The sequence below is a fragment of the Peromyscus eremicus genome, chromosome 17 (genome assembly GCF_949786415.1).
Source record: "Peromyscus eremicus chromosome 17, PerEre_H2_v1, whole genome shotgun sequence".
NCBI classification, from domain to species: Eukaryota; Metazoa; Chordata; class Mammalia; order Rodentia; family Cricetidae; genus Peromyscus; species Peromyscus eremicus.
In genome coordinates this window covers 51,392,139-51,406,141 of record NC_081433.1, presented here as the reverse complement: position 1 = coordinate 51,406,141, position 14,003 = coordinate 51,392,139, and the positions used below count along the sequence as shown (strand labels likewise).

The 14,003-nt window shown below is 37.9% G+C and overlaps 1 protein-coding gene across 6 annotated transcripts in view; it reads right to left on the bottom strand.

The window, feature by feature from the left end:
* Spock3 (SPARC (osteonectin), cwcv and kazal like domains proteoglycan 3) overlaps positions 1-12,974 on the bottom strand; it is a 350,556-nt gene extending 337,582 nt beyond the window's left edge. For 4 of the 6 annotated variants that reach the window (XM_059244714.1, XM_059244712.1, XM_059244715.1 and 1 more), the window contains exon 1: positions 12,786-12,974. In XM_059244714.1, the coding sequence (XP_059100697.1) occupies positions 12,786-12,974 (189 nt within the window). Of the gene's footprint in view, positions 1-12,776 lie in introns of all 6 variants that reach the window. The other 2 variants (XM_059244713.1, XM_059244717.1) reach the window with 2 other exon arrangements.
* Positions 12,975-14,003: the final 1,029 nt, after the last annotated feature.

Here is a 14,003-nt window from a genome sequence, read left to right as displayed (position 1 = left end):
ATCAAATTATTAAAATACAAAATTGTAAGCATAATATCTTTTTGTTTCCATGTGTATGTAGTGCCTGTGTGCATGTTGCAACTTGGCATAGAGACACTTGCATGTGGAGGAGAGAGGTGAAAATCAGGAATCTTTCTTCATTGCTTCCCATCTGATTATTTGAGACAGAGTCTCTCTCTGTACCTAGAGCTTCCCTGTTTGGCTAGCTTGGAGAGCCAGCAAGCCCCAGGAATCTTGCTGAGTCTGCTTCCTAAGATCTGCTCTTCCATGTGTTTGCTGTGCTGACATGTTCTTGCATGTTCTGAGGATCTAAGGCAGATAGATGCTCATACTTGAGAGGCAAGCACTTTACCAACGAGGCCATCGCACCTCTGTATTTCATTTCTTCAACAGCTAATATCATTCCCCCACTAACATGCTATTAAATGTGGAAAACAGAAAACTAAATGATCCACGATGGGCAGAGTCTGTTGAATTTATCCTAACCTCCCCATTCAACATGGAATATTGAAATTACATGAATATTAAATTACAACATATGTGTGATAATTATATATGATAATATGCAGATTGCTAGCATTTAAATGAAGCAAATAACTCATGTATCTTTTCCATTTGTTTCTGAATTTAAAATGTTCCGGGGGTAAAATGAAAATATTTTGGCAAAAACAATAATAGAAAAAGGCCACAAGTATAATATTTGTAAGATGGGTACAGTTATAACTGCCCTAATAGTTTCTAGGAAATGTAAAGACACCATTCACTACAAGAATACATGCTGGGTGCATTCTGTTTTAATTTTACAGATATCCTTACCATCTCAAATATTCTGAATTGCACCATCATTGTAGAAAATCACTAATAAAATGTCAGTGGTATGCCATTCTCAAATACAGTGACCCTATGAGATTAAACACTGAGCTTTGAAGAGTATGTGATATACAGTTACAGGCTTTTATAAGATAAATGAATGATAAACAAGGAGATGTCTTTTCCCACTGCAAGACAAATTGATCAACTCACAATGTTATCACTGTCCCTTTGTCTAAAAGGCATTACAATCTGTAGAAAATTTCAAATTATTTTCAGCATCTCAATCAAACTGATGAAAAAATATTCACTGGGAACATTCAACAAAACAAAACCATTAGTTACCTGTTGTGACTGATTTAAAATTATAAACTATTAATAAATAAGAAATTCATTTGAGTTTTGAAGATCAGCTCAAATATCATAAGTCCTGAAGAGGTTGATTAAAAAGTTTCCTTATTTGTAAAAGAAGATTCATTTAATGTATCTTTGTTTTTAGTGTTTTTTTTTAAGATTATACTAAACAAACTTCAAATTCGCCTAACTGAAGCATGGGTAGAATACTTAAAAAGACTCCTTTCTAGGGATGATAGACAATTCCAGCAAGTATAGCAAAGGGTCTCAAACACAGTAATCTTTGGAAAAGTAAAAATTAAAGCCCCAGAGAGGGATCACTCCAAATGCATTAGCAGACGTTTTAGTATGGATGTAAAGCAATTGATATCTGTGGCATTACTGGTGGAAATGCAAAACAATGCAGCCACTATGATAAACAGTATGGTACTTCCTTACAAAAATTCAAAATGTAGCTCAGTGTGAAAAGGCACCTTCCACGAAACCTGAGTTCCATCCATGGAACCATGTACTATAAGAAAAGGTCTGATTCTCAAATGTTATCCCTAACCCCAGCCCTCTACTCATACATGTGATCCATGGATTTCTGGCACATTCAGTCACATCAGTAAATGCAATTTTTTTAAAAAAATTGGAAAATTCAAGCACCACTTAATACAGAATTTCTCTTGTGGGGACATGCATACATAACTAAGAGAAGAATCTTGACATTTTTCACATTAGTAATGATGGCAACAATAGCTCTTATGCCTTAGACACAGCTAAATGCACACAAATGTGTGAATGGACAAAAACAGTGTGTACGTAAAATAGAATATTAACTCTCAAGAGAAATAGATCAGAGATGGGTAGGTAGATAGCTCAGTCAGTAAAGTGTCTGCAATGCAAGCATGAATATCTGATTTCCATCCCCAGTACCTCTGTTCAGGCTGGATGTGAGGGCATGAACATGTAATCCCAGTATGGAGGACAGGAGGGTCTTACTGGCCAGCTACTCTTGCCTTGTTAGAAACTCTGCATCAAAAACTAAGCTGGAAGGAATCTGAGGAGAAAACCCATTGTGAGCTTTTGGCTTGCCCATACACATAAGTGCTCATGACTTCCCAAAGAACCAGTGCCCAAATGAGTGTGAAATTGTACACACACAAACATAAACTTGAACAAACACATAAACACACAAATTAAAGAAACTCTGAAGCATGCCACACCACATTTAAACCTTAAGGAGATCATGCAAAGTGGAATTAACCAGCTACAGAAGAATTTCTGGCATGATTCCATTTATATGAAATATGTAGAAAATTTAGTAGAAACAAAAAGCAGAATGGTGGTTGCCAGAGTTTGGGGCCTGGTAAAATGGAAAGTCCTTCTAGGGTATAGAATTTGATGTTTCAAAAAGATAGAGAGCTTGAAATCATGTGTGCCAGAATGAAAATGCACCACATAAAATTTATCTACAACAGTTAACATCATAAATTTTATACTTTTAACCACAATTATCATTGAAACATATTGTGTATGCAAGACTATACTGAATGATATTGTAAGTACCAAAACTCCCAGCCTGTAGTAAACTGGTGAGATATAAATTGTAGGAAAGGAAACATTATCATTCCTGTGCTTGAGGACAAGAACCTTGGGTCCCGATTGCCAGTACAAGCCTAAACATTAAGCGATGTGATATTTTTGCAGATTCAGAATGCTGTTAAACATCATATATGCTGTGATTAGAACTTTGATCTTTGCAGGTACTCACAACACACACTGCATGATACTTCATCTTGCCCTGGGCAGCAGCAAGAGCCATGGTTCTCAATCAGCCATGGGAGTTCAAGGAAAAGCAATGAATTCTCTCCAGTGAACAAAAACCAGTTAGGTTCTGACTTAACGGTAAAATATGTGTGCACACACATTTTGACTTACTATATTTTTGAGTTGTGATAGTTTTTATCAGGATTTTACTCCTTCTAAAACTGGGAATTATCAATATTAGAGATGAACTTCACTGAAGCTAACTGATTGTGACTCTTTGCATCTCATTTCTTGACCTATTCAAGGGAAAATAATTGTACACGTATACAAATGCAATTGGTTTATTCAGAAATGGTCGACAGTAGAGACATGAAATAAAGATAGGTAACTGAGAAATTATTTTTTTACTTCAACCTAAAGCAATTTTTCTAGGGTTTCCAAAATACCTTCTAATGCACTCTACTCTTTCATCTTATCATTGGAAGTAGGAAAATAAAGCACACACCACAAGCAACCCGTCTGTGATTAGAATACTATAAATCTCTAGCCAAGAGAGGATCTGGCTCTATTTTCTTCTACTTTGAGTAATTACCTCTTCTGATATTTTGAATAAGTACACTTCTGTCATCATCGTTATCTTACTTGACCAAGGTAAACACAACTCTGAGTACTCTATTTACATGTAAAACGCAGACAGTATATGCATTTAATTTATTTGAAGTCATTTGATTATAGTGACAGCCATCAATTTTATTGAAATATTTTTCTGAAACTGGTCTCACTTTTTAACCCTAGACCTGTTGAAGTCACTGTAACCTCTTCACCTCCAAACACATAAATAAGCCTGTGTTTGATCTATGAATTCTGAGCCTAAAGCTTTGCTACCATGTCTTTTCCATTGATAAAATTTCCTTCGTAATGTATTTAAAGTGATTTATTTATCATATATTTATAATTATACCCATGTATATTCATTGCATAATATAGTGGGTATACTTTCTATTAACATAATTACTGAATTTGCAGAGAGTATATAGCCAATAAATACATAAATTCAGAAAAACCAATAAAAATAATCTGAAAAAATTGCGATACAGTTTATTTTACCTCATGTGTTCAGAAAATAGAGATGAGGTATTTTATTAGTAGGATCCTATAGCAATTAAATAGTCACACCAGAGTAATGTTAATTCCACGTTCATGTAAGAACTGAGAGCATGGGACAATAAGGCAGGTCACATATACTTCATTTGCCATTGGATTTTACTTATAAAATATCCAGATATTATACATATAATTCATCTACACATTATAGAATATAATGTAACTATTAAAGTCAACAAACCAAGTTACCAAATGCTAAAAGCTAAGGAAAAATACAATATGGGCTGCTGCAATAGCAAGGTATTTAAATTTTCTTTTCCATATTGAAATAGTACAATTAAAACAATCAACAGTATATTTTCTAATGAAGCAGTTATGAAAACAGAACTTTGAATTTTCTATAATCGTCTTTCCACCTCAGGCAAATCCTAAAGATTATTATTACTAGTTAGGTCATTTTACTGAAATAACAAAACATCATGGTTCCATGTCTGAAGGAAGCAGCTCAGCTTAACTCCCTCTAGCTGTCAGGTAACAAAAGACAGAGTGCAATGGCAGCATTGCAGGGTCTGGTAAGTCTGGCATGCTGCTGCTTCTCTCTTAGCTGACCCGGGATACTAGTGCCCAAAAGAGAGCCCCTAGCTTCCAAAAGTAAGAGCTGCTTGAACTGGAAATTGACATGGTTGCTAATGTTATTCTGGTAAGAGGTCCTCGTTATCAATGATATTTCTTTGTTTCTCCACTAAACAAAACACTATCTTGGATGTAATAGAATATCCTGTTTTTTAAGTAAAGGGTATAGGAAGTAAACTAAAACTCCTGCACACACACACACACACACACACACACACACACACACACACACGCTACCTATCAATAATTATTGATGCCTCACAGAAGAAGATAATTCAGGCATGCTACCAAACTTTTGTAGCTGAAAAAGACCTCCAAGAAAACAAGCTAAGTGATGTCACTACAGGGAAATAAGCTTTGTCACCAGCCTCCTTGTAACATCCTACAGGATACTCTTCATTGATTCTGACAGTCCATAGTTCCTCTTAGAACTAACATGTAACTGCCGCCAGATTCCTGAACAGTCTTGGGTACCAGGCATCTCAGCTCTTTCCTAAGCAGCGCTCCCGATCCTGTTCTTCATGGCCAAAAGGATAGAGTAATGGTACAGAACTATGATGGAAGTACTGAAAGCAAAACAGACAGCTTACGGGCAGTGACAAAACTCACAGTATCAGTAGGTGCAGGAGTGAATATTGAGAATGCTTTCAAGAGGGATCTACAATGATAATTATCAGAGAATGGACCAACGCAGTAGTCACCAAGATTTTCCATCCACCACCAGACATTGCAACCATTTTCTTAATGTTAGTTAGTCTTGTTCCAGTGGAGATTAAACTTCCTAGTCACTGTGGTTGCTAAATGTTGTCATGTAAATACATTCAGGTTAATGCTATACAAGCAGAAGTCATGTGTGAACACTCTCAGGTCAACACACGAATGAATTTCTTTTCTTAAAACTCTCGTTTATCCTTGCTAGACAAAATTCTCCTGTTTATGGAGGTCACTGCTTCAGAAAGCAACTCTGAGACCTCTGGACGGAATGGACAATCCTTGGGTAGTCAGAAATGGAACAGGCTGATAAAAGAAAACACTTAAAGGCTTTCTACTTGGCAATGTACAGTTAAATACAATACACACTGAATGTAATATCACATTCTTCAATGTAATCTGTAGTAATTTGTAGAATTATTGTAGTAATGCTCGGTGAACTACAGCCTGGAGTAGGAACTCCAACCTTGAGCACTAAGAACTTCATAGTGCAACAACCTACACAAATCTGCGAAATAGGAATTGCTGAGAGCAGAAAAGATGAAAAGATTTTCACAAATGAGAAAAGACATCTAAAGACTCCGGGAGCTTGAGGAGTTGGATGGTATGTACAAAAGATTCAAAGATCTTCCTTTAAAAGTAAGTACATAAAATAAAATTGTGACCCAGATCATGAAATAACAAAATGAAAATTGAATAAGAACATAAAATGTCACTCTAAGTCAGATTCATGAGATCTAAAAGCATTTAACCCATCATTTTACTATAGAAGTCCAACATAGAAAACTTTCTAGCAGAGCGTGATGCTCCTTTTGAATAAGTAACTTCTAAGTTTGAGGAGCTGGTTCCAAAACAGCCTACTTCCTGTAAGAAGAATATAGTGTAGCCACACAGATAACAGCAAATAAGATCATCTCAACATAACCAGGAGTAAGAAAGAAAATAATTAACATGCATTGAAATCATCTCAGAATTATTATAGGCTTTCTATTGACAGTGTCATATAGAAATGTGTATAATTCATATGATGTATGCCTAGATCTATACTCCATATGATGGTCTTGGTTTTCATATTATGTTTTCTGCACATATTCAAAGATATATGTTCATATAAAGTGTTTTGTTTTATATATGTTTTCATATATAACAATATACATTATAATATAAACCTACATATATGATATATATGCATACACATAAATATATGAAATACACAAAGAGAAATAATATCTATATAGTTAATTTTGAAAGAATTCATTAGAAGTTATAAAAGAGTAAAGCATTTTTTTTGCCTCACAATGAGTTTTATTAGGATGAGTTCATAAGAGAGATTGACTAAATCGTCACCAGTAAAGCAGACCTCCTAACTGAGAGGCTCACATGATGCCGGGACCACAAACGAACAAGTCAAGAGACATTCTCTGGCCTGTTTCCTTTATTCTGTGATACATGACCTGGGAAACATGAACTCTAAATCCATACTGGTGGATCCATAGTGATGTGGAGATGTGGAGATGTAAAGGGTTAACAGAACCATGGCCAAATTAGGACTCAGATGACTGTAGTCATGATGCTGAAAAGTGTGTGTCCTTAATTCTCTAGTGATTCATTGGCCCCATAATAGGCATGGTGCTCTATTGCTTTTTTTAAGAAGTATAATGACTTTTTGTAGATTAAGTCTATTTGGGATTCATACCATATGAATGACAGTCACATATTAATATGACTTCACTCTTTAGCCCTCCACCTACTAGGACCTGAAAATGTGTACCTAACAGTAAAAAGACTCCTAAGAACTACAGAGTACCATACCATTCAAGTAAAATACAGCAAAAGAAGCTCTGATGAAAATGAAAGAAATTAACAGACTTCTCGTGGAAAAACTATGTTTTTTACTGTAATAAAATTATAAGAAATGCAGTACAAGAACTATAAGTCGGTATCACAGTATACACTTAACATGTGTGGGGACCTGGGTTCAATATCCAGAATGTGGATTCATAAATACACACACATGCACACAGTCTCACGCACGCGCGCGCGCGCGCACACACACACACACACCATTCACACAGATATGTATGCTCATAGACACAACATGTAATTATCATTACAGTTACAATATTTCATAGCGAGAAACATTGAATATGAACACATGTGTGTGTGGGTATTGGACATATATTGTGGTGGTTTGATTGAAAATGGCTCCCATAGGATCATCTATTTAAATTCTTGCTCTCTGGAACTCTTTTCAAAGCATCAGGAGATGAAGCCACATTGGAGGAGGCGTTTTGGCTTTCAGGTTTCAAAAGCCCATACCGTCCCAGTATGCTTCCTCCTGGTAGATCAAGATGTAAGTTCTCAGCTACTGCTCCAGTACCATGCCTCCCAGCACAATGGCCATGGACTTAAACCCTCTGGAACCATGAGCACAAAGTTAAATATTCTTTTTTTTATAAGTTGCCTTGGTTACAATGTTTATCCCCAAAAAAGAAAAGTAACTAAAGCATCGTTATTTAGAAGATATTCCTGAACAGAGACTAAACATTAACTATGTTATTTTATTAGTATTATAAACAAATTTCTTAATGTTCATTGATTTTATTTGCGTTATATACTGTTGCAAAGAAAAAATAGTAGAATTCAGCTACTAACCACAAGGCAGCACCAATGAGGAGCCCTCCTCTATGCTAAGATTATGCCTGATACTCAAGATCAGAATAGGCATGCATCACTAACCTTAAGGCCATAGACAACTGAAAAAGCCTTTTTATAACTTTTTCATAAATAAGAATACAATAAGTTTAAATGGTTGTAGTGGTTTGAAAGAAAATGTCCCCCATAGGGAGTGGCACTCTTAGGAGGTATGGTTTGGTGGAGTAGGTGTGCCCTTGTTGGAGGAAGTGTGCCACTGTAGGGTGGGGTTCGAGGTTTCCTATGCTCAAGCTATACCGAGTAATGCCTAGTATAGACACGGACAGTTTCTGCTGCCTGTGAATCAAGATGTAGAACTCTCAGCTCCTTCTCCAGCATTATGTCTGCCTGAATGCCACCTGCCGTGAAGATAATGGACTAAACCTCTGATCTGTAAGCCAGCCCCAATTAAATGTTTTCCTTTACAAAAATTGTTGTGGAAAAAAAAAAAAAGAATTATTGTGGTCATGGTGTCTCTTCACAGCTATAGAAACTCTAAGACAGTGATAGAGGACTGAGAGTACACGTACAAACCAGTTGTTTTATTGACTCTGTGACAAATAACAGTATTACAACGACCAGAACACTGAGTCTTAGGAGCCTTTGCTCTTCCATATCCCAGGAAAGATAAATCATTATAAACCACCATATCTCCACTGATCCATACATTCAAGAAGCTCAGCTCAGATGAAAAAGTAAGTTGAAAGGAATATAGAAGATAAGGAAGGTTACTCTTCAAATACCTTAGTCAGCTGTTTTATTTTTACAAAGTAAAATTATCGCCAGTAAGCCTCAGAGACACATGAGCCCTTTGAGCTAAATCTTAAGTGTCACACAGAACAAAAAATGCCTTGCTATTTGTGTTACATTTTCAGAGTTTTGTACATATCCTTTAGTTGTGGGCTAAATTCTTAAATTTAAATTGATTTTATTATTGCTGTTGAACATTAAAATTACTTAAAGAGAATTATAGACAAAAACTTGACTGTGGATTTTACATTAACGGTAATCATTTCTTGATGCAGTTAAAAATTAGGTCCAGATAATTTCTGAAACATAAATCTAATCCAGATTTTTTTGTGTTTATTTTAAAGGTATGATCTTGACTTTCTTATATAGTGGACTGAAATTTTCATAGCCATATGAACTCCTTTTCCTATGCTTTTATTGGACTTCTTCCAATGAACAGCACTTGAAAGTCTCTCATATTTTGTCTTTATTGTCACTCTTAATTAGCACATTTACTTCAGTGAAATCAATAATATATAGGGTTGATGATGGTATTACATCATGTGTTACTGAATTCTTCAATGGTTTGCACATTCTTTACTCATTTATTACATGATAAAGGGAGTATTTTAATTGAATTTATGGATCATAAAAGTTTAAAATATGTAATTATGAGCCATTTGAGTTAATGACTCAGTTTCCTCTTAATCATCTCAATGTATATGTAAGGATGAGACATGATATTACTTTATGCCCCAGCTTTTGGACAAAGTAGTGATACTCCCCAAATTCTTCCACTTATGAAGCTTGCGTAATTAATATCACAACCCAGCAGAGCTTGATAAAAACCAAAAAGCATGCAAGCAATCAGTATATCTACAAAACATATCCCATTGTTGAGAGGAAAGTTTGGGTTTTTATTACGATTTTAACTTTTAAGTGTCTGCCCTCTCTTGCCCCTGTGTGTGTGTGTGTGTGTGTGTGTGTGTGTGTGTGTGTGTGTGTGTGTGTGTTAGAGACTGAACTCAGGCTTCACTCAGACGTTCACTATACTCTAACCCTTATCTCATTTTAAATTCGTGTAAGTATACTTTGAATACTCCATGCTGGTTCTAGCTAGTAGTTTTTACATGTCTTGACTTCTTCTTCAATCATAGGTGAATTTAAACTGTAATTTTCTTCTTAAAACATAAGATTTAAAAACTCGACTAGAATTTTGTTCTACTTACCAAGTGCTCCTTAAAGGATTAAAAGTTTCCTATGTTATAAAATTGTATTTGTATAGGAGGAAAGACCAGAAATAGAACAGAACAAAAAGTAGTCAAACATATTTGAAGCTCCTCCTTTACTAATACTCATGTTCAGCTTTTCTTTGGTTCCATTATTTCCCTTGATTTTTACTGAGGAAATTGTTACTAGTAAATCTTCAAAGATTTACTACGAGAAATGTTTGCATATATTTTAAATTAAAAATGTAAAAAATAGAAATCTTAGTTTATAGGTATTCAATTATAATTACATATATAATAAAGTTTGAAAATATAATTCAAAGGAAGGTGTAGTTGAACTTTTAAGGGATTACTTGTAAAATAATATTAACTCCACAAGAAGGAATGAGAGTGTTAATTCCACTATTATCCTGGAGAATTAATTATACTGAAGAATTTTGTTTTCTAAATTATGTCAATTATCCTTTTATGAAACAAGCACAGAAAGAATTTACTTAAGTTAAATCATTTTTTATGAGAAGAGACTCAGATGTCCTTGTCTGTTTCCCTTCTTCTAATCTGAGCACGGACTTGATCATTTTAGATTGAAAGCTCAAACAGAAAAATGAGAGACAGGGTCTATAACACAGCAAATTCACATTTCAAACAATGCCTTCTAATCATGTGCTTCCATCCAAAAGTGGGTCTAAATACCAGCCTGTTCCACGCTAACAAACACGTAAAGGAATGATTTACCCCAATGGAAGGAGGCTATGGAGACAACGGTCATTCGGGTGGTTTGCACAAGCTCATACATGCTGTGCTCTGAGTGCTGAACTGAAGGCACCCTGACAGCTCTTATTTCCTCATTGTCATGGAGCAACAGGTATTCAAAGGTGAAATTTAATCACAGTTCTTTCGATCTCCCTGCCTGCTTTTAGTGTTCCTCATAAAATGAAATTGTTTTCTTACCATAACAACTTTAAAACAAGACTTAAGTTCTTAAAATAAATAAGTAAATAAATCAGTTACATTTTGTGGGTTGCATATATTTAGTAAATATCAGAACATCCTCTACTTGACATTTTTGAAAAGTTTTTCCGGTGAGAGCACATAGAAACCCCTGTGACTGCTGTAATGGACACACTCTATTCCCATTGAATCCTAGCATATTTACTTGTATAATAAGCAACTCAGCTCATCACAACTCAACTGCTCCACACTGTCCAAAAGTCAACTGCTTTCTCTTAGTATTAAAGTAATTTAACTAAAACCAGAGAACTCTGGGACATTCAGGATTTAAAGTGTGTTAGAAGTGCCTAACATTCATTTTAAAAGATAGCAGTTATTCAATAAATATATGTCAATATTGGAAGACCTGTTCAAACACTGACACTTTTCAATATATCTTTTCTCAAGCGAGAGCATGATGACTGGCAATTCTCTCCTGATATAAGATATCTGCCTGCTTGCTTTTGATTGTAGTTAATGTTAGTGTTAGCTTAAGGCAGGTAGCCAAGAGCTCTGCATTTGCAAGAGTAAAGAGCATTCATTTAGTAAAAATAGTGATGTTCACATTTCATTCATAAAGCAAAACTGAGTCCTGCGATAAGAATGAGCAGTCATTTTCCATGCCGTATATTCATGCTGAGTACCATCTAGATTTACATTCAAACTGTAATTACATTTCTTCAGAATCTCTCTGTAAGATTTCCCTTGCCAATTACTTTATGGGGAAATGGTAGAAGAAGAGAATGATGTATCGGGCATGAGAATTAGTCCAAGCCTCCATTTGTTTTCCCAGTCGGGAGCATCTGAGCTAATAGGAGAAGTTAACTCACAGACTGCGAAAGCAGTGACAATTGACTCAGAGGGACATTCTCACAAATGTCATTAAAGGCTCGACAAGGAATATGAGTCAGTCTGCCAGCCCTCAAACCCCTGGGTTTTACAGGATGGGCTAGATATGGGACTCAGCAGTCAGAATGACCTCCTCGAGGCATCAACCAAGTTCAAGGCTCCGAGGGCACATAGGGCTCCATTCAGACCAGGTGGGGGTGACTAGTATGCCCAGTCCAATGACTCCAGACAAATCAGTGTGGGATTTTCTAAAGCTAGTTGCTTTGAAAGGGCTCTTTAGAAAACTCCCAAGGGATTCTAAGAGTTTAACTCTTTCATCCCAGCTCACAATCCACCCTATAACACCGAGTGCACCACCAAAGTGTTCCATGGTAAGTGAACGTAGAAACAGAATCTGATGGACAATTTTACGTAATCAGCAGCAGCAGATCAAGTTCTGCGGACCGATGATGCCAAACAACCAACCTCCCACCCTCAGAGAGCAGGCATTTATAAATGTTACATCTTTGTACCTCCTTCCCTCAAATTCTTTAATGGACCATTAGTAACGAGATCGATCCTGGTTACTTTATAGCCAGCCAACGCGGAGGCACCTCGGTTGTGTTTACTAGCGCCAGAAACACCATTCAAAAGTTGAGAAGGTCCAAGCAGCTACTTTGCAAACCCTTTTGGGGGGCGAAAGATTGGGGTGTCCTGAGGTGGAAAGGAAGAGAGAGAACCTGGTGTGACCTAACTCAGATGTAAATGTAACAAGCACATTCCTGCTTAAGCTATCTGCTAGGGAGTGGGGACTAAGTTCTCCAGTGACACTATCAGGCTTTTTCACCCCACCTCCGCAGCTGTTCCTAAGAAAAAAAGGTGCCCCTTCCCCACCACATGCCAGCCCTGAAGCTAAATGCGCGTGGCTGGGAATGAGTGCGCATCACTTACGTCTCGGAATTTGTTCCACTGTCCGACTTCCTTGTCATACTGAGAGATTGTGGTGAGCCATTGTTTTTCATCCAGAAAATTACCGCCGTCCGACCGCCCCCCGGCCGCAGCCACCGCCGCGGCAGCTGCAAGAGTCTGGCTGCACCAAGCCGCTGCACACACACACAATAAGGCTGACACCTTGAGCATCTGGGAAGGAGACACAACCAGGGGTAGGGAGCGGTGTCAGATACCGGGTGCGAAGATGGGGGCGCCCCTGGTAGGCATGCATCAGCGAGGACGGGTTGGAGAGAAGGGGAGACGAGCAGGGACAAGGGTGTCCCCTGACAGGAGGCTTCACCCCCCAAACCAGGGCACTCACACACACGCAGACCCAAGGGAGAAGAAGAAGGGAGTCTAAAGGAGGAAGCCCCCAAGCAGCGAGAGTCCCAGCGGCCAGAAAAAAACGCTTGCCGGCCCATCACCTTGTTGGGAGCGGGCACGGAGCTCGCAGCTCCGGATGGAAAAGCAGCCTGGCTCTGGCAACTCGCTTCTCTCTGGAGCTGCTGTACGCGCCGCCCGCCCGCCCGTCTCAGCCGTCCACTCAGCTCCCTGCGCCCAGCGCTCCCCCCATCCCACCCTCCCCGCGCCGATTCCTCACCAGCTCCCCTCACTTCACCCCTCCCTCCCCCACCTCCGTCTTCCCCTCCTCCTATCCCACCTTCCTCTCTCTGAATCCCAGCTGCAGCAAGTTCCGGATGCAAAGCCTGGCTGGAGCCAGAGGATGCTGTAGGCTCCTCGCCTAGGAATCCTTTGCTTCCTAACCTCTTGCCTCCAGAAGAGGTACTCATGTTCCAAACACAGCCAGCTCATTCTTTCTGCTCTTGGATTGAATGCAGAGTATGGGATCTCTCTCTCTCTTGGCTGCTACTGTTCTGCAATTTCAAGGGTGGTCAGGCACATGTAGGGAAAAATATCAGAAGAAAACTTTATGCATCACAGAAAGAATCCATGGGACTTTGCCATGAACCTGAACTCAGCTCCGCCTTAGCTAAAGTAAGATCATAAGGCCTTGGGCGAGCTTTTACATTTCTGAAAATGTCTTGTGCTCTGAACTTCTGGATTATTTCAGAGCCAAATTATCGAGTTAACGTTGGGATTTTCTTTCCTCTTTCACGATTTGGCGGGCCATGTTTGATTTCACCAACATGCCACGCTCAATGCACACACCCATTTCTC